The 22,104-nt window shown below is 33.1% G+C and overlaps 1 protein-coding gene across 1 annotated transcript in view; it reads left to right on the top strand.

Annotated features, from left to right (window-relative positions):
• The window catches only part of DCDC1 (doublecortin domain containing 1), a 469,965-nt gene that overhangs the window by 156,261 nt on the left and 291,600 nt on the right, over nt 1-22,104 (top strand). Inside the window, exons 9-10 of the mRNA XM_049780695.1 lie at nt 3,517-3,609; nt 14,293-14,463. Of these exons, the coding sequence (XP_049636652.1) occupies nt 3,517-3,609; nt 14,293-14,463 (264 nt within the window). The remainder of the gene's footprint in view (nt 1-3,516; nt 3,610-14,292; nt 14,464-22,104) is intronic.

The following is a 22,104-nucleotide window of genomic DNA, read 5'->3' as shown; positions in this document are numbered from 1 at the left end:
TGTGCTGCTAGCAGGCTTAGCATTAATATATATATTTTTTGTTTTTTGGGCCACACCTGGTAAGGCTCAGGGGTTACTACTGGCTATGCACTTAGAAATCTCTCCTGGCTTGGGGGACCATATGGGACGCCTGGGGATCCTACCGCGGTCCATCCTAGGCTAGCACGCACAAGGCAGACGCTTTATACCACTTGCACCACTGCTCCGGCCCTAGCATTAATATTTTTATGTAATATAGATATGATCTAAAGGGTAACAAACTAGAAATCATTTGGAAACTTGTTTCAGATATGCATTTCTAAATTTTTTCATATCTCGAACAGATTTTTTGAGTTGAACATATACTTTTTCATATGCTTTTCTTTTTTCATCCAAACTTTTTTTCCCTTCTAGTGGATATTTTTTTTTTCAGTTTTCCTTGTGACAGAGCCATCCTGTTTCTTGATTCTTTTATTTCTGCTTTCACTCACTTCTTGATTTCTTTAAAAAGGTCTAGGGCTGGGCTCGGAGAGATAGTACAGTGGTGTTTGCCTTGCAAGCAGCCGATCCAGGACCAAAGGTGGTTGGTTCGAATCCCGGCGTCCCATTTGGTACCCCCCACCCCACCCCCCGTGACTGCCTGGAGCTATTTCTGAGCAGACAGCTAGGAATAACCCCTGAGAACCGCCGGGTGTGGCTCAAAAAACAAAAACAAAACAAACAAAAAAAAAGGTCTAGGGCTGGAAAGAGAGCATAAAGGTTAAAGTTCATGCCTTGCATTCATCTGACTCCAGTTTGATCCCTGGCACTATATAACCCTCTCTTGGCCACCCACTGCTAGGGTGGCCCCTGTAATCCCTAGCACTGCAACCTCAGGCTCTTACATTGAACCACTAGCCTGGTTGACTGAGGATTCCCCATGGACCCCTGGACCTCCTGAGAGCCTTTTACGAAGCTTCTAAACAAACAAAAACATGCAAAAATATTATTTCACTTCCTTTTTGTTGTTGTTGTGATAGCTGAAGGTTGCAAATGCTTGGTTGTAGTTATTCATGAATTATTTCAGGGGTTCATATTCTTATTTGTTATGTTCTCCAATATATTGAGTGAAGTGCTTCTTAGAGGTCACACACTTGGTTGTGTTGTAGTACACTTTTTGGTTATGACACTGGGAGTTGGACCTATTTTTTTCTCAGTTGTGATGCTAATATACCTCTAGTAGTGATGTACTAGAGTGTACACTTTTTGGAGTGTGCTAGAGATCCAAAATGGCAGTATAGCAGGATTACTTAGTACATTTGGGGGATGACCAGGATCCAAATGGAGACCTGATGCTTTCCAGGCAGTTGCCTTTCCTCTTAGTGATCACAATTTCCCTGGTTTCTCATTGATTTGTTACAGTTTACATTAATTAATGAATGAGACCAACTTTAACTTCCTTTACTTAAAAAAATTGTTTTTTGTTGGTTTTTGGGCCACACCTGGTGACACTCAAGGGTTACTCCTGGCTATGCTCTCAGAAATTGCTCCTGGCTTGAAGGACCACATGGTACGCTGGGGGAGCGAACTGTGGTCTGTCCAAGGCTAGTATGTACAAGGCAGATGCCTTACTGCTTGCACCACCACTCCGGCCCCTACTTAATTTATAATTTATTTCCTACTTTGAACATTAAATATTTTGCTTTTCAGTGATATTGACATGTTTTCTCTCAGTTTATATAGAGTAGCATGGTGCTTCTTTAGAAGTTGAGTATTAAAATGAAAGTTCTTATTTTTAATTGTGCTTTCAAAGGTAAATAATTCCTACCTTTAAAAAAGTTACTTGGAAGCATTTTAAAATTTCATGGATATAGGAGATATCATTAGAATATGAAATACTCTGTGTCACCAGTTTTTATTTTGTTTCTCTTCAAAAAAGAAAGAAAATCTGATGAGTGTTTTTGCTTTTGGAATTTAAGTTAGTAATGAATCGATGAACATGGTGAATAGATGAACAGTTCCTTTTCTCTGTATCTATTTCCTCTTAAACTCCACCAATAAAGAAATGATCAAAAGAATCTAAAGGCAAGAATAGTGAAATCTTTTAAGATATGCATCTGTTGTAAGTCTAACCTAGTATTTTATTCTTTATAATATTTACAAATATTTTGTGGGGAAGACTGACCGCAAGAGAATCTCCTATGGTGATTATATCATCATAATTCTTTATCAGTGACTTTCAATATTGAACAGAGGTTGACAAACCATTGCTTGCTATCCAAAATTAGTCTGTCATGTTTTTATTAAATTGCTGTATAACAATTCTCACGTACGTAATTTTTATACTGTATACTCTGTATACAGGGACATAGAGACTATATCCCCCAGCCTATAATATTTGTTGTCTGATCTTTTACAGAAATGTTCACCTCCTCATTAACTAAGATGATAATCAAAATTCTCTAAAGTTTCCTGACAATTTACCATCAAACAAATCTTTTCAGTCTGATGTATTGAACTTTAACATATTCAGTGCATAAAGTGTTCTTATGTCCTATACAATTTTTCTAGAATATATACATCTTGTTGATTGCACTGCACTTCTATTAGAAGATCTTTGGACAGAATATGGTGTAAAGATTCAAGTGAATTCAAACATGATTTGCCAAATAATTTAGAAAGCCTATTCATGACAAAGCCATTGATATTAACAAAATAAAAAGATATAAACCATGATCATTGCTCATTATTCGTGTTTAATCTTCAATAAAAAAATAAAGCATAAGAAGTCCTTTACTTAAAAATTCTTAGCTTAGAGAGTTCTCTGCCAAGCCTTTTTCTTTCTTTCTTTAATGCCACTCTATTGACAGGTTATAGTCTCTGAGTTAAATTTTATATTCTTTATAAAAATTCCTTTTAATTTCGTGTGAACTATTTATAAAGAAATATAAAATGGGTCCTGGGAAGTCACTTAAAGGAGCTAGAATCCATGACTTCAGAGGCAAGAGGAAAATTTGGTCTCCAACACTGTACAGGTTTCCTAACAATCTCTCACTCAGCACCATACCTGGAGTAGACTCTGTGATCATTACTGTCACTCAAATGTACAGAAACAAAATAAATATATATAATACATATGTGCATATGTATTATGTAATATATGCATTATATTTATAGACACAGAAAGAACAGGCTACAGTCACCTTTTTATGACAAATATCGCCAGCAATAGAAGGCCTGTGTCATTTTTATAAATAGAACATATCAGAGGTCATCATCAAGTATTTAAAATTAAAGACCTCCTGTTAAGTTATATTTTAGTAAACTTAAAAATTAAAAATAAGTAAAAGTAGAAGTGAAAATTTATACTAGAAAATGTTTAAGTATAGGTACAAGCTTTTAATTTAATCTAAATGAAGTTCATTTTTACATAAATATGGCTCAAAATTAATATGAATTAACTTTCCATGAGTATGCTAAATTATCAGCTTAAATAAATGTTGCCATTAGGTGTGAATAAGTGACTATTTTTATGACAATTATGTATTTAATTTTTAGTTGAACCTGGCTGCAGGTGAAGAAAAAGAGAAAATTACTGAAAAATGTATTCTCTCAATGACAGCAAAGGAACACCAAAAGGCACAAGATGAAGTAAGAGATTTAATCTTTTAAAGTCTGTTATAAAACAGAAGTTAAACTAATTAAAAAATTAGCAAATTTTGCTGGGCTTTAATAATAAAATACTATAAATGAAAAAACTATAGCTGTAATACAATGAAAAATAATGTCTAAACTAGAAATCATTTTATGAATATATGCACTTTGAAAACATGTTTTTTTTTTTTTTTTGGTTTGTTTGTTTTGTTTTTGGTTTTTGGGCCACACCTGGCGGTGCTCAGGGGTTACTCCTGGCTGTCTGCTCAGAAATAGCTCCTGGCAGGCACGGGTGACCATATGGGACACCAGGATTCGAACCAACCACCTTTGGTCCTGGATCAGCTGCTTGCAACGCAAACGCCGCTGTGCTATCTCTCCAGGCCCTTGAAAACATGTTTAAAATAATGGATCACCTAATTTCCTGACAAATATTTATGAATACATTCTTACATATTTCTTAATTTAATTTTACATAACTAGGGGCCGGTGAGGTGGCGCTAGAGGTAAGGTGTCTGCTTTGCAAGCGCTAGCCAAGGAAGGACCGTGGTTCGATCCCCTGGCGTCCCCCAAGCCAGGGGCGATTTCTGAGCGCTTAGCCAGGAGGAACCCCTGAGCATCAAATGGGTGTGGCCCGAAAAAACAAAAAAAAAATCTTTTTTTTACATAACTTGAATCTGAAAATTCTAAAGCAGGATAATATTTTGTTGAACTTTGAATAAATAAATACTAAATCTGTTTATAGTTTCTGAATTATTCTAAAATTTAGAAATGACAACAATGTTATTTCTTATCAAGAGAAAAACTTCAGCTTACAGATGTCAACCCTAAGTGAAGCTAATCATAAGATTCTGTAGGCGAATTGTAATGAAGAACTATTAAAGTGAGTCTTCTACTCTCCAAAGCTCATGCTGTGAAATTGACAGCATAGTTCATAAATGAAATAATAATGCAAAATTAGAGTTAGACAGAAGAAGGAAATGACTTCCCTGTAGTTTCCTGGGATGCTAAAAAGCATTTAATCTTTCTGAGAAAAGATGAATTTGCTAATTTCCATGTATGACTGTCAGTAAATAAAACCTCTAAATGATTTAAAGAATAAAGCGTTATGAATATTTAAAGTAAAACTTTTTATGTAGTTCTCTTTTGACATTTTGGCAAAGAAATTTACTCAAAACTTAATATTTTCTTATCAATATGATTGAATCTCCTTTGCTAATTATATATCTTATAATAGACAAGCAGGCACAGGGTATCAGAATATTCCAGAGTGAATTTAGGTCATACCTTGGAGTTTGCATTCAGATTTTATATGTATATATTCAATGTGAAATATTATATAATAACCATTTATTAGTGATATAAATCAAAATACTTTATAATATTGCCAAATTAAAATAATTTATAAATATTCTAAATATAATTGTACATATTTAAATTATATTTCTAACTTATTTTACTTAACAATAACAAGGGAAACATTAGGCTATTAATAATAAATTTAATAATTCTTTATATTGTGAAAATGGTTTTTATTATAGTTATATAGTTGTATCATATTTTCACAGTTTGAAAGGAATTTATGCAAGTTGGTAATGGTTGATTTTAGGGAATTCAAATGACTATCTATTAAAATTATATTCATTGGAATACTTTATTATTAAAGCCCACATAAATTAATTAAAAGAATCAATAAGTTATGTGTTATCTAATTTTTAAATATTGAAAATATTTGTTTTTTATATTTTATAAGGTCAGTTTCTATACAAAATCATAAGTGTTTGTACCAGGAAGATTATCAGAATGATATTTCTTTATTAGCAACACTGAAAACAAGTTTTCTCTTACAAATCTGTTTATGCTTACTTCAGTATTTCTTTTTTATCACCATCATTTTTGTTTATTGTTTCACAAGATATTTTTATTCATGCTATATGCTCATCAAAGTTCATTTATGCCTATTCCCATAATTTTCACTCAGACTCATTTCTATGTAGAATGATGTTGTTATGTCAAATTATAGTAAAGTATGTGCTTATCTTCATATCCATTCATCTTTCCCTGACCAACACAAGTTCCATGGTCAAGTTGTTACCCGGGTGGTGAAGGGAAAATTTAACCATAGAGACAATAGATATTTAGGAAATGTAATTTTCTGTAATAAAGGCAACAGGTCATAGCAAGTGACAGTTTATCTTCTTCCTTCCTTCCTTCCTTCCTTCCTTCCTTCCTTCCTTCCTTCCTTCCTTCCTTCCTTCCTTCCTTCCTTCCTTCCTTCCTTCCTTCCTTCCTTCCTTCCTTCCTTCCTTCCTTCCTTCCTTCCTTCCTTCCTTCCTTCCTTCCTTCTTTCTTTCTTTCTTTCTTTCTTTCTTTCTTTCTTTCTTTCTTTCTTTCTTTCTTTCTTTCTTTCTTTCTTTTCTTTCTTTCTTTCTTCTTTCTTTTTTTCTTCTTTCTTTTTCTTTATTTTTCTTTCTTTTTCTTTTTTTTCTTTTCTTTCTTTCTTCTTTCTTTCTGTTCTTTCTCTTTCTCTTTTTCTTCTTTCTTCCTTCCTTCTTTTTTTCCTTTTATTTTCTTTCCTTTTCTTCTCTCTTTCATTTGGTCACCTCCAGTGGTGCTCAGGCATTACTCCTGGCTCTGTGCTCTGTACTCTTGACAGGCTTAGAAAACCATATGAGATTTGGGGATCAAACAAACCCAGGCTGACCTTATGCAAAGCAAATGTTCTACTTGCTGAGCTATAAATCTGGCCCCAGTTTATCGTTATTTGCTATGTATATATTTCATTGTTCTTCCTGTACAATATTTAATTTTATTACATATTGGCTTCATAAGTCATGTATAAACAGCAATGTTTTTTATTTGCTTTAAAAAAAAGCAAGGTATACAGAAATAGTTTTTCTAGTACTCTAGTTGGAAAAAGACAGTGAAACCAATTTTTCGTTATATTGAATTTACAGGGATATAAACTCCTGATCGTGAAGAGAAAAAAATCTTTGCCTGTGCTTTTGAAACATTATTATTAATTAATATTTTCTGGCCTGTCTAAAAGTCTGAGATTTGAGTTTCTACAGCCTATAGTTCTTTTCTTAAAAATCTTATTTTATTGCAATTTAATATAAAATAGAAAATTTCATATTTTTAAAAAGTATATATCAATGTGGAACAAAATTTGTAGCAATTGTATAATAAGAAATTTCTCTGAGAGAAAATATGGAGAATTTCCAATAAAGCTGGAAAGACTCCTTAAACTAAACTGCAGACTTGAATGTAAGTGAATGTCTGAGGAGAGGGAGAGTGGGAAGAAACCTCAGTGCAAACTTAAGAAAGTTAGGCAAAACTGCTGGTATATTTCAAGGTCAAAGTTGACCACTGGAGAAGTTCTAAGATTCTCTGGGATGTATTGCCTTAATATCTTTAGCTATTGATTACAACCAACCAAATATGAATTTCTGAGCACACTAGCTGGACCTTTGGTAAATTGTATTCCTGTAGAGAAGGTAGTGATTGGTCTGTCTTCATTGCTGCCTTGAAATGAAAAAAATTTACATTGTTCTTATTATAAACAGGTAAAATATATATTTTAATTTAGAGTTTTAACTTCTTCTGCAGGTGAACAAATATCTGTGTTTTTGAATAGACTTAAAGGAAAAATATAAAAAACTCTTTTCTAGATGGAAACAAAGTCTTCCAAAAATATTTTCCATCTCAGAAAAGTTTTAAGAAACTATTAAAAAGTGGGGAACATCTGAAGTGGTAAGAATTAGAGCTACTTTACATTCTAGTTTCCTGTTAGTTACATTATAGTTCATTATTCCAAATAAAATATATAAAATAGCTTAACAGACTCCCCTGACTTTTTAAGATTGTTTATCAAGCTCCACTTAAATTTTGTTAATAACCAGATAGAGCCTGGAAAAATTAAATTATTTTAGGAGGCCTTAATTTTTAGTCTTCTCTCTTCTTCTTTTACTTCTTAATACTGTTATTTAGAAAGTTTCTTGGTACTGAGTTTAAATACTTGCCTGGTTTTGAGATCATGCTGAGTGCTATGTGCATAAATGGCATTGCTGTAGTCTCCATCTCAATTAGTGTTCCCTTTAAGGTGTCATTACCCCAGTCAGACCCCACAACAGGGCGTACTAGAAGATGGATTAAAATGAAGTAAGATATCCTCTTCTTTGATCCCTTGATAAAAGAGTTGAGTGAAATATAATACATAGTTGAGGCTTCATTATAGGTTTTGTTCATATTGTAAGTTCATTTGGTAGGACAAAAATGTACAGCTATCCTACTGACTAGATTGAAACACATTTTTTTTTGCTGGGAATGTATCATAACAGTTGTTACAAGAAAAATAAGGAATTTTCAGTTTATTGAAACCTTATTACAAGAAAAATAAAAATTTTTTAATCATTCATAATAATAGCAAAGCTATAATATTCAGATTATGTGGTTCTAAGGCTAACCAGTATGAATCTATTTTAGATTGGTTACAAACAATAATAATTGTGCCAATTATAAATCATCTTGATAATTTTATTATATTCAAGTATGAATGTAAAGCAAGGCCACACTTCATTACCTGTTAAGCAACATCAAGTGTGTGTATGTGTTCATAAGCAGTGTACATTTGCATTCTTTCAGAAGTTGGGTTTGTTTCCTCATCAGAATACTCAATTCAATTTTTTTGGCTACCTTCTGCTCATTTGTCACTCTCCCAAATTCTGTACAAGTGTCACTTCCGTGCTGCATTTCCACGGAGAATGAAGAGTAGAATGTGTAGGCTTTCTGTTGCACAATGAGATGGTGCTTTTTTTTTCAACATATGCATACGTAAGCCTTCTTTTGTGAATGGGACTGATAGGGTCAGATAATGTTTAAAGGGAAAGGCTTTATGTCTCTCAGGCCTCTATGTTTCCACATGGATGCTCCCACACACACATAGATTGAATTATGAACAGACCCATTAATGCCGGGATCACAGAAGGTCAAGTTTTGTCTTCTTTTACTCCTATTCACATTGCTTTTGTGGAGAGAGGTGGAAAAAGGATTTGCAGAGAAAAAAAAGTTCATGATGAAGAATTTTAGAGAACATTTTCCCTCTTTAACACCATCTGTGATTTGCAAACATATATATATATATATATATATATATTAAAAAAAGAGTATTAAAATTATCTAGAAATTTGGTATATAAATTATTTCTTTTGCAAAGTTATCTTTAAGGTGACACGTTATAAATAATGAGAACAAAATGTAAAAGTGATCAAAATGTAAATTTACATTAAGTTGTAATAAAATTGGATGGAAATTTTATAAAAATATCAGTAAAAGATTCTTGATATATTTACTTCTATTTAATGTTTATGTTTGCTGGGACATATCACAGGTTGAAATTATTTAAAAGTTTAAATTTGATGTAATTACATTCATATATATTATTCATATATATTATCAAAGCATCAAGAAAAATAGAAAAATAATGGAGATACTTTGTAAAACAATGAAGAATTTATAGGAGATAAAACTTTCAAGGCTTTAACCAATAGTTCTTTAGAATGCAAATGACATCATCAATTCTATGGTTGGTTGATTTCTGATGTCACATGAAATCCCCTCTCAGTGAAAGACTATGGATTGTGACAGTAAAACCAGTCATGTATAAAAATGCCCTGAAATCAAAGTCTAAAATTCTTCTTTTGTATATCTGTGACTTGCTCTTCAAGTGCAGTACATGAATTAAAAATAGTATTATAGACTAATAGAATACATTGGAAGATGCTTGGTATTCTTTAAAGAACATAAAGTATTATGATATCTGAATATCATGAGGCTGTGTTCAGGGATGATTTGTACTTTCTATAGTTTCTCAATTTTAAGAATCTGGTTTTTGAATTTAAAATTTTTCATAGATTATAAGAAAAAGGCACATAATCTTCTTTGGTTTTTAGTTTTACATGGAGATGATATTATCCATCATATTTTTAGACAATAATACCAGAGAATAGTATGGTGAAGATGAGACTACAAAAACTGGTCTTTTCTGTACACCCCCATACAGCCTCTTATCAACACTTAGCTACTGATTGTGCCCCATGGCTTGAATTTGGAGGGTTAAATAGGGTTTGACCTCCACCCCATTAACCCTCTCCCCAGATGCTCTGCACCTCTACTAGGGCCCTGGCTGGGGCTTTTATCTTCAACTAGGCCTCCCCTTCTCAACCCTTTTTTTTTTAATATACTTATTTTGCTATTGGGGTGGGGAATATCAAAATGAAAAAGATCACTTTTAAATGGTAGTTTTTATAAGATGTTATAAACTTGTATCTTTTTACCATTAAAGTACAGTGTATGTTCCTTCGTGATATATTTAGGATATTTAAATAAAAAGAAAATGGGACTTTTCTAAAAAAAAAAACAAAAACTTGCTAATATTGATTATCATCATTTTGTTATTTTTATGACATTAGGTAAATAGTACTATGGAAAGCACAGAAATTCATTTCAGAATATAAGAAAATGCCCTAAATCCAACTGCGGAATCTTGAGAGTTCAGTAGTTATACACGAAAGGTTAATTTGAACTAAGTGTCTTGATGTTTTAGATAGGTAAAGTTTGGTAATCTAAGTAGAGAAGAGTCTTGAGGACCTCAGTGTTCTAAGAGGGGGAAAAGGATAGAAAATGTCTAAATTTAGAACAATTGGAAACTATAAACCTGGTGGGGGGAATCCAATACATTGATTATTTTTCTAATTTGTGGGGGGGTTAGGGGAACACATCAACACCCAGGGGTACTCAGGGCTACAAACTCTCCAATTTCATCTACATATGGGAGAACAAAACCCAGAAATTATTATTATTTTAAAATTTTATTTATTTTCTAAAATGTAGTCACTGTGAAATGACAAAGTTATTCATGTTTGGGTTTTGGGCTTATATTGTCACAACACAATCCCTTCACCAGTGTATAGGAATTATTTAAATTAAAATATTTTATGTGTGCTTAATGCTTCTAAAGTTCTTGAAAAAATTAAATTGTAATGTATATATGTAAATAATATAGAACTAAGTAAATGATAAATGATGTCATCTAGACAATATAAACATTTTTTCATTGAGACTGTAGTAAAGAATAAATTATAGATTTAACATTTACATTGGAATATAGACTGGAAAGCAGTATGTTTAGCTAAGAGGCAGATAGGAGATAAGGTGTTAGTACATGGGAAATACTTTATGAGAAAGATTTGCCATTTTAACTATTTTATTTTATTTTTTTCCATTTTAACTATTGACATAAGTGAGGAGAGTACATAGCAAAGGTGCTAAGTTCTTATCTGCTTCATGTGAAGTAAGGGTACTTAGAAGCATCTGCTATAGATTAGATATATTCTTTAATATTTAATTCTTAATATAACATTTGTATTGCGGATGAAGTTTTTATTTTATTTTTATCAAATTCCCATAAAATACAATTTACAGTTCTTGATGACTTTTAGATATACAATGCCCCATGCCTATCCTTCCATCATCAATGTACCCAGTTTCTCTTTCTCCTTAAGCCCACCACAGCCTGCTATTATCTCTGTCTCTGTCCTTATCTCTATGTCTCTGCCTGACAGTCTCTCTTTTCTTTTATTCCTTTTAGATGTTGTGATTTGCAATACTGTTACTGAAAGGTTATCAGGCATATCCCTTTATATCCTTTTAGCAGTTTTTTGTTTAGATGATAATTTCCAACTATTATTGTCTTAATGGCCTCTCTTTTCTGTCTTAAATGCACTTGCCCTTTTTTGTTTGTTTTGTTTTGTTTTTGCTCAGGGGTTATTCCTGGCTCTGCTCTCAAAAATCGCTCCTGGCTTGGGGGAGCATATGAGACACTGGGATATCGAACTGCAGTTTGTCCTAGGTCAGCCACCTGCAAGGCACACCCTACCACTGTGCCACCACTCTGGCCCCACTTGAGCTCTTTTTATGGAAACTTCCCACCACGGACCAATCCTCATGTCCTTCATTTCTATTGTGTTTGGGTATTATTTTCACACTATTTTTTTTAATTCCCACAAATGAGTGCAATAATTCTGTCTGTCCCTCCAACTCTTTTCATTAAACATGGTATATACTCCATATCTATCCATGTTTAAGCAAATTTCATGACTCATTTTTCCTAACAGCTGCATACTATTCCATCATATATATGTACCATAGTTTCTTTAGCCACTCATCTGTTCTCAGGTATGTAGGTTGTTTCCAGATTCTGGCTATTGTGAATAGTGCTGCAGTGAACATAGGAATACCTGTTCTGTATTATGTTTTGGGGCTCCCAAGGCATATCTCCAGGAATGATATTGCTGGGTGTAATGAAAACTCATTTTCTACTTGTTTTTATGAATTGTCAGTATTTGTTTTCAAAAAGGCTCATCCAGTTGACATTCAGCAAGTAAAGTTTTTATCAAATCTTCAAATCTCCTAGTGATTTCAAAGTCCATTTTCTTTTAGAGTTATTTATTCTTAGTGGTCTCAATTTGATAATTATAAAGTATTATGAAAAAAGTGAATTTCTGCTTTGGGGCTCTACCACTTAACAGTGTTTACATGAAAATATAATCTATCAAATCATAAGCTTACAAATAATGTGTTAAAGAATAATTATTTTAGTATGTAATCCATAAGTATCAAAGCATTAATTTATTATTTATGATCACTCTAAATCATTACTAATAACTCACAAGTGAGATTCATGTGACTATTAAATAAAATGATAAAAATGTATATATTTAAAAATAATTGGTATTAATACCAATTTTGCTGTTTTGAGAAAATATGATTTATTAAAATAAATATACAATCAAAATTTTGTCAAAAATAGTGCAATATTTTATATATTTTTGGAGATAATACCTCATCCAGTAGTGCTTATGTCTTATTCATGGCTCTGTGCTTAGGGACCACTTTTGGTGAAACTAGGATGACCATGTGGGTGCTGGGTAATAAATTGGGATTGGCTACATTCAAGTTTATTTCTCAGGTCATGTACTATTTCTCTGGTCCCAGAACTTTTTTCCTTTTCTTTCTAATTTTTATTATAATATAATTATTCAGCAAGATATTCATAATTAAGTCATTTTAGGCATTAACTATTCAAACACCAGTCCCACCACCAATGTGACCATCCTTTATATCCAGCTGCCCACTCACCATCAGAGACTGCTTCCTTGTATGCATAAACAAATTTATTTCACTTGCTTGTTAGAATACAAAGGAAATTGGAATCATCAAATCTTAGATAAACACAGGTCAAGTTAAAATGATTGTTATATCTCTCCATGGTTTTACTAAAGTTAGTGTCTAGTTATATCTCTCCATGTTATTACTAAAGTCAGTGTCAAAGAATTTACTGGGTGTAGTTTGGTGCTAGTTGAGCTTTTACTTGTTAGGCTCAGTGAGTTAGATAGATTACTATGTAAATTTCCCATCAAATTTCTGTTGGGCTGACATTACAAGATATTGAGGTTCCCAGTATTTATAGGTCTAAAAACAAATTAAGTGGCATGGAAGTTTGATAAGGTTAAGTTGAGAAGCTGGGCCCTTTCTGTCGGATGGTGTTAGGGTGTTAAGAGTGACATTGGGCTGTTGTAGTTTATGCAGAAAAGGGAATGTGCCCCCTTCCTTTCTGTGTATCGACCTGAACCAGTTGACCTGGAAAGTATTGAAGGCCATTACTTTCTTCTGAAGCATTGAGACAGAGCCAGTCATTTTTTCTGTCTGGAAGATGGCAGTGGTGAGTGGGGCTACTGGGATTCCAGTAGTGGAATAGAGATGCAGCAAGGTTCAACTCTACCTCATCTCAGAAAGAAACACCCAGAGATTTCAGCCTTGAGTTCTAATCTCACCTACAGTAAGATGATTTGGTTACTCATATTTTGTGTTTTTTGTCCTGAAGCTGGGCCCTTTCTGTTAGAGGGTGCTGTGGATGGCTTTAGGCTGCTGTAGTTGATACAGAAAGGGGAATCTTCCCCTCTCAGAGATTACTCCTGGCTCTGAACTCAGGATTTATTCCTGGCAGGGTAGGGGGACCCTACAGGATATCAAGGATGGAATCCAAGTGCTATTCTTTGGGCCCCCACCTTTAATTTTTGAAATATGATATTATTAAAATTGTATCTATAAATTTAAAAATTTTTTTAGAATATTTCAAGTACGAATATTATTTTAAAAGGTCAGCAAAATGTTAATCTGTATATTGTAAATATTTATTTTTAATGTGACAAACAGAGATGTGACATTCTAAACAGGGAATACATACTAAAATTAAACATAGTTGGTATATATATATATAAATTAAAGTGAAAAGGTTTTATTCTTGTTAAATGTTTGCAAGTCCTTTGAAGCTTGTTAGGTGTGTTTCTTCTTGTATCTAGAGATATTTTTCATTTTACAATTGTAAAAAAGCTAACAAACAGTTCTATATAATTGAAGTGAAAAAGTCGTTTTCTCATAAATGCAACGAGCTGATGAAGGAATGTATATGTTTTCTGTTCTTTCTTAAAACTAGATCTAAACTCAAATTCCTATATTGAGTCATCTTTTTCTACCATCAAACTGGGTACTCAAAAATCTAATAGGTGTGACATCAACAATTACTTCTTGCTAACAACTCTTGTAATTTAACCCCTTCAGGTGACCAGGTTGATTGATGAATTGCAGACAGCTATCAAAAGTCACAGAGGTCATCTTTCTAAACTTGGCCCCCAATTACAGGCTGAGCAGGAGCAATTCTCCTCTTATGTCTATAAACACATTAAAAGCCTTCCAGCAAACACTCTTGTCCCTGGAGGCCTGCAGCTCAAGGTGGGTGTCATTCTGAGAGTCTCATTGAGTTCAACCAATGATGAAAATACTGCTCCATTTGAAGACCCTTGTATATAACAATGCCACTCAGCTTGAATTTCTTTTCATGCTTTTCTTAAACTGGAGTTTGACTTGCAAGTACTAATATTACCATCAAGGATATCTTTTAAAGGAAAATCCCTGGAGGTTTTGATGTGTGCACTTATAAACGTTAACTAGTTTTCAATCCAGAAAAAGTACTTTTAATAAAATTAAAAGAAATTAAATCATGGGACTGTTTGCAATACTTTTCCAAGCAACATTTATTTTTCCTAGGAGTCTATATAAAATACATAGTATTAACACAGTATTTCATTATATGTTTTAGCTTTTTAAAATATGATTTCTTTGGACAAATGATAATCAAATTTTTATAGTTGCAGACAGTGGCAATAGGAAATAATAGTAAGGGGCTAGGTGACTGATTGATGTTCAAACTACATTTTCAAGGAAAAAGATCTATATTGGATAAATGTGACACATGTCCAGGTTCACTTGGGAAAATCAATACTTAAGAATATACTGGGGAGAAGGTGAATTGGTTATTTGTCAGGACAAGATGTCTAAATATCCCGATTCTTTGCTATTATATAATTGAAAGAGTAAAATACAGTTTCATATTTGGCTAAAATGTTTTGGGTATCAATAGCTTAAGTAATTTAAAGCAATGTTCATAATAACATGTTATATGTATTAAGCTGATATTATTTTTATAGTTTATGTTATATATTTCAAGAGATTATTAATATTAAGTTTCCTCCATATTTAAGAAATGATTGCTATTATTCTTCACTTCCTTTTGGTTATTTAATATATGGATGTGGCGACAAAAATAATTTCATTTTGATAAAATTCCTTTTCTTATTATCGAGTTCTATTCTGTAAATGTAGTACTATAAACATGTTCTAAGTATAACTTTATAAAATGATGTTCTTATGTTTATGTTTTACTGGAACATAAACCATGAAAAAATTGAACTTGAGATATAGTAAAGATGGTAATGTGCTTGCCTCATATTTCCAGCATCCTATATGGTTCTCTGAGCACTTCCAGAAGTGACTACTGCATGCAGAGCCAGTAGTAACTCCTGAGCATTACCAAATGTGACATAAATGTTGAACCTGAGTGAAATATAATAATTATTTGATAAATATAATATTTAATTTCTCATAGTCTGTGTTAGTAAGCTAAAGGATTAGGAAGCAATATCCAAGACATCAAGGTCAATGCTTCCTATAGTAAAGGAACATTGTTCTTTTCCAGATTTCTCACTTAGATATAGATCCACTCAGTCATTTGCAAAGTATAAACTATTGATTATATGATGGGATAGGAGATGGAACTTGGTTGACTTAGTGCTGTTCATATCCACCTGTTTGTACCAGCAATTGCCACATGAAGGGAAATGTGCTTGTCTCAGAAAGTATGCTTTTATTTTTGAACAATTTATATCACTAATTCACAGAAGCTTAAGGGAATTAAATAAGAAGATAATTCTTCACAAATGGTAGGAGGCTTGGAGATTCATGTTTTTTCATTTGACGTTCCACTCCCCATAAGAATGGGCTTCAGAACCTACATTATTACTCATCATTCTTCAAAATTATTTCTATACAAGTAAACAAAAAAGAAATTTATATAAATAAAATAAACAAATTATATTTATTTGGTTATACTGTTCTGTCCAAAAATGGTTTAGTAATTTGAATTAGTAAAAGTTATTTAAAATTAAAAACATAATACCTCCTACGAGGGATCCATAAGCCCTTGTATAAAAAGATATTCTTGGTCTTTTCCCTAAAAATTTCACTTCCAGGAAACCTCTTAGAACCAGGCAAAGTGGGTTTGTTGGCCACCCTACCCTTGTTTCAGATTTCCTCTTCCTCCTCTCAAGTATTCTCCTTTCTGATTCATTTCCCCAATAAGTACTCAACCTCACTACTGTCCTTTCTCTTCCCTCAATTTTTCCACATAGGACACCTGGTTTTTCTGAATATAAATCCATCTTTCTGTGTTCCAATAAATAATAACCCCATAGTCAGGGTTTTGTGCTGTGTTTTCCAATTATAAATACTTTTTCAAATTGTCTGGAGTCCTATTTAAAGACATCAGTTTCACCATATCCAGAAGTTTTGTTTTTATGATAAAATTGATTGATGCCTACTTTGAGATCTCTAATTTTAATAATCTTCAGGAATTCCAGAAGCCAGTTGGTATATAAGTCATCTTAAATTTTATATAAACTTATTAAATTGACCATATTAAAACAAGAAAAGGGATTTTTGTTTCTTTTCTTTTATAAATACTATTACATTTTACTAGTATGATTTTTGAAATCAGTGAATCCAATTAAAGTGGAGACATAATCAACTTTTGTGCTGCTATAATGGATTATTCTTGATGGTTAAGAATAGGTTTTTGGAGTGACATAAATGAAACTGAGAACTGTTGTTTTCTGAACTCTTGTATCTGAAAAGATAGAGCCAAAAATGGATTAGCATCCCCTAAATATTCAGAATCACATATCAATTAGAACAGACATCTTCCTGCAATTACTCTCAGGTGGAGCACAATTTTCTAATACCAACTGAAGAGATATTTTGCAGACTATACAGCAAAATATTCATTTCCAGTTCTACAATCATTTTACATAAATTAATTACTTAACCAAACTCTTATGTTCCCATGGACTGTGGATAAGCTTCTCTTACTTGAAGTATCATACCAATACAATTACCACTGATTCAATGTGGACAAGAACCATACTGCTTTCAATTATAGTAACTTTATCTCATCTTATGATATATAATGTGAAGAATTAAATGATACATCAATAAATATATTTTGTCATTATAATGAAAGGACATAATAAACTTGATTTCCACTTTTTATTCACTTACTTTTACAAAAGTATCTGATGAAAATGTGAACCAAAATTACATTAATAATTATTTCTGAAATCAGAGAGATAGCACAGTGGTGGGGTGTTTGCCTTGCATGCAGCCAGGATGGACCAGGATGGACCTTGGTTCAAATCCCAGCACAGACCCAGGAGTAACCCTTGAGCACTTCCAGGTGTGACCCCCCACAAAAAACCTCCAAAATTATTTTCTTTAGGGATTTAGATCACTCTGTTGGGCCATTATATTAACTTTAAGAATAAAAGAATCCCTTTAAGGATACCCATGATATTCTTCAAATAAGTGAAACAAACACTCCTGAAATTCATTTGGAATAATAAATACCCATGAATAGTTAAAGCAACCCTGGGGAAAAGAATGTAGGAGGCATTACTTTCCCAAACTTTAAAGTGTATTACAAAGCTATAGTCATTAAAACAGCATGGTATCAGAATAAAGACAAACCTTCAGATCAGTGGAATAGATTTTGAGTATTCAGAGAATGTTCTCCAGACATATAATCAATTAATCTTTGATAAAGGGTCAAGAAATGCAAAATGGAGCAAGGGAAACCTATTCAACAAGTGGTGTTGGGACAACTGGTCAGCCACTTGCAAAAAGGTGAACTGGACCTTCATCTAATACTATGCACAAAGGTCAAATGCAAATGAATTAAAGACCTTGATAATCAGACCTAAAACCATAAGGTATATAGGACAACACATAGGAATCTCCAAGGAGCAAACAGCACTCTCCAAACAAGTAAAATCAAAGATAAACAAATGGGGTTATATTAAGCTGAGAAGCTTCCGCACCTCAAAAAAATAGTGCCTAGGATACAAAAGCCACCTACAGAATGGGAGAAACTATTCATCTAATACTCATCAGATAAGGAGATGATATCTAAGATATACAAGGTAGTGACAGAACTAAACAAGAAAAAAACAACAAATAATCCCATCAAAAAAATGGGGAGAAGAAATGAACAGACAATTCCTCAAAGAAGAAATACAAATGGCCAAAAAGCACATGAATAAATGCTCCATATCACTAATCATCAGGGAGATGTAATCAAAACAACAATGAGGTACCATCTCATGCCACAGAGACTGGCACACATCACAAAGATGAAGAACAATTAGTGCTGGCAAGGATATGGGGAGAAAGGAACTCTCATTCACTGCTGATGGGAATGTCTACTATTCCATCCTTGATGGAAAACAATATAGAGATTCCTCCAAAAACTGAAAATTGAACTCCCATATGATCCAGCTATACCACTCCTAGGGATAAACCATAGGAACACAAAATTGCAATATAAAAATACTTTCCTGACATCTATATTCATTGCAGCATTATTTACAATAGCCAGACTCTGGAAACAGCCTAGATACTCTTCAACAGATGAATGACTAAAGAAACTGTGGTACATATACCTAATGGAGTATTAAGCAGCCATCAGGAGAGATGAAGTCATGAAATTTTCCTATATATGGATGCACATGGAAATTATTATGCTGAGTCAGAGGGTGAGAGAGAGAAACAGAATGGTCTCACTCATCTATTCGTTTTAAGAAAAATAAAATACATTATTGTAATAATGCCTAGAAAGCTGGAAGGACAGGCTCATGATATGAAGCTTATTACAAAGAGTGGTGAGTGCAGCTAGAGAAATAACTACACTAACAACTATCATGACAATATTAATGAGTGAGAGAAGTAGAATGTCTGTCTCCAATACAGGCAGGAGGTGGGGGAGGAGAAAGATAGGGGGCATTGGTGATGGGAAGCACTGGTGAAGGGGGGGTGATCTTTGTATGTCTGAACCCCAACTACAATCATGTTTATAATCAAGGTGTTTAAATAAAAATATTTTAAAAAATTTAAAAATAAGGGCTGGAGAGATAAAACAGTAGATAAGAGATTCTCTTTGCTTACAACCATTCAGGTTCATTCTTCAGCACAGCTCAGTTCCCTTAGCCCCACTAGGAGTGATTCCTGAACACATCTGAGTGTTGCCCCCAAAAAGGTAAAAGAACCAAAATGACTAATTATGCCTTTTAATTTATTAGCTAATTAATTAAAGCTTCTGAAACAGTGATATTTAACTAAGAACTAGAGACAAGAGATAGTTCAAATTCCTCTGTAGTGCTTTTTTATTTATATTTGGTTTCCTATTTCCTGAGTTTTTCCTCCCTATAACTTCAGTTTATTTTAAAATATTATATTTTAGTTTGATCTTGATATTCCAAGGTGATCTCTTACCTTAGTTAGCCCAGTTTTATCAATCACATAATACAATGGAGCACCAAGTTTGAATGAGTTTACTAGAGTTGAGAACAACTAAATATGGATGTGTCTTTATGCTATGGAAAGTTACTTTTTGAAAGTTGAAAATAGCATAATAACAGAAATCTTATAAATTTCCTAAAAATAAATCTCCAAAATTCTTAAATGATACATAATAACTTATTTCTGCAAGATCGTTCCCATACCTACATGTCATATCCATATGCCCTCACATAACTTGGGTATCACAGTCACAGTAAGCATTTTTTGCATTATGGTACATTATCTTAGCATCATATCATAGTGCCTTTTAGGTTGAGGATTCTTACTGTGATTAATACCATATTAAAACTTCAATACCATACTCAACGTGCACCATAATGTATGAAGTTCTCTAGGCAACAAATTTTGAGGAGCAATACCTTGTTATTCCAAACTTTCTTACCAAAATTCCCTGTCACTGCAATATTCTCTCCCCAGCCCTTCTGAGAACATCTGTCATAGCCATGGCTCAGTGACTTCTGCTTCCCCAGTCCTGTTCTTTTCCTGCAACTCCTCCTCCTCTTCATCCCCATGGAGATGCTCTCAGAAATGTTAGCATTTCCCTGGGAGAGCAGGAAAGAAAGGATTCATAGGAAAGGGTATTAGCAAATCTTTAAGGGATGGTGGGTAGAGAAATGAATTGGAAGGTGGTAATTGTGACTGTGAATTGATGAGCTGGAGTGTGGGATGTGTGAGTAGGTGGAGGAAAGCATAGGGCAGTGAGTAGAAGGTGGGTACAGGGATGTTCTTTCAATGGAATTAGTGCTTTTCATACACAGTTAATTAGTGATACTCTGTGGGTTTTATTTCTGTTGCTACAAGCAGGAACAGATCCATTAGAATAGTCAAAAAAGGCAGATTCTAAATTCTATAAAATTTGAGGCAAAGAGACTTCTTAAATATCAGCCCTAAAAGTAGATACTGACTTTGAATAAGAAAATAATCCTTCACAATTTAATGGAGGTTTGGAAATCCATATCCTATCATTAGGTGCCTCACTCGCCACTTTAATAAAACAGGTAGTTTATCAGAAATAATTACAAGTACTCTTTAACTGAGGCTGACTTCACCGCTGACATTCAAGCTTATAGAAACGGAGTATATTCAGAAATTATGAGTCAGATAATGGGATGAAATTTGCTAACATGTATTAAAACAAGATTCAGAGATTTGATCATCTTTGATCATCTTTACATTCTTACATTGTTTGTTGTATGGTTCTTTCATAGCATAACAAATTTTTACTTGCTCTAAAAGCATAAGACAGAGATTTACTTCTTACTGAGTTGCTTTGGGCAGCATCCTATTCATCCTTTGTGTAACATGATTCTAACAATTTTTGTTCTACCAATGATAGGAAGGAAGATTTTCAGTCAATAGCTCAGTAAATTCACATAGTATCAAATACTTATTGTTTGCAAGATGATGTATTAAGTACTATGGAAAGATAAATAGAAGCCTAACACAAATTTCTAACAAAGTTCATCACATTTTAATGCGATTAGAACAATAGTAAAGCTTTTTGAAGATAATGAGACTAGTATGTATACATTTTAACTCTTCACTAAAATTTCAGTATTTATTGAAAAATGGATAAATTGATTTTTATACAAAAGGCTGCTAGCTTTTATCTGTGGTTTTCTCCTGGTCTTCTCTCTGCTTGGGATACTTGAATATGCTCTACTCTACCAATGACACAAGAACCATCAAGTCATTTGAAATTTGCATTATATTTTGTTGTAATTAAAAAGAGTTTAGGGATGAAGGAATATTACAGACAGTAGGATGTAATACAGAGGGCAGGATGCAGCCAACCCAGTTCTGATCTCTGGCACTACATAGATTTGCTAATACCCTAATTTGCTAATTCCACATGGTTTCCAAAGCACAGTAAGTATCCTTACTCTCTGATCTGTACTCTGATCCCTGAGTACAGAGCCAGAAATAAAGCCTGGGCACCAACCAGATGTGACTGAAAAACCAGCAAAGAAAAAAAATGTTTCAATTTATATAACCACTAATTGGAAGTTTTTATTAACAGTGCATGAGATAATTAAACAACTATAAAAAGATAAATTAGTTCATTTATCTAAAAATTGAGGCAAGAATTTTATTGGACTGTCCTCAGTATTATTCTACTTGCTTATTATGTCCTTGTTTCTTTAGTACAATATTTTTTGATTCTTGTTTAACTACTTTTCCATAAAAATATTCAGAATTTCTGAGATTCTCTGGTATCTTACCAAAGTTATTTGAGCTAAATGTAGGAAAGCTAGTTTAGGATATGCCAAAATAAGAATAAGTATAAAACATGCCAGCTTGACTTTCAATTATCCTGAACCACACTCAGAGGTCTCAGGGCTTTGTGCT

This window comes from Suncus etruscus, chromosome 9, assembly GCF_024139225.1.
Source record: "Suncus etruscus isolate mSunEtr1 chromosome 9, mSunEtr1.pri.cur, whole genome shotgun sequence".
Classification (NCBI taxonomy): domain Eukaryota; kingdom Metazoa; phylum Chordata; class Mammalia; order Eulipotyphla; family Soricidae; genus Suncus; species Suncus etruscus.
This window is presented reverse-complemented; position numbering and strand designations above follow the sequence as displayed.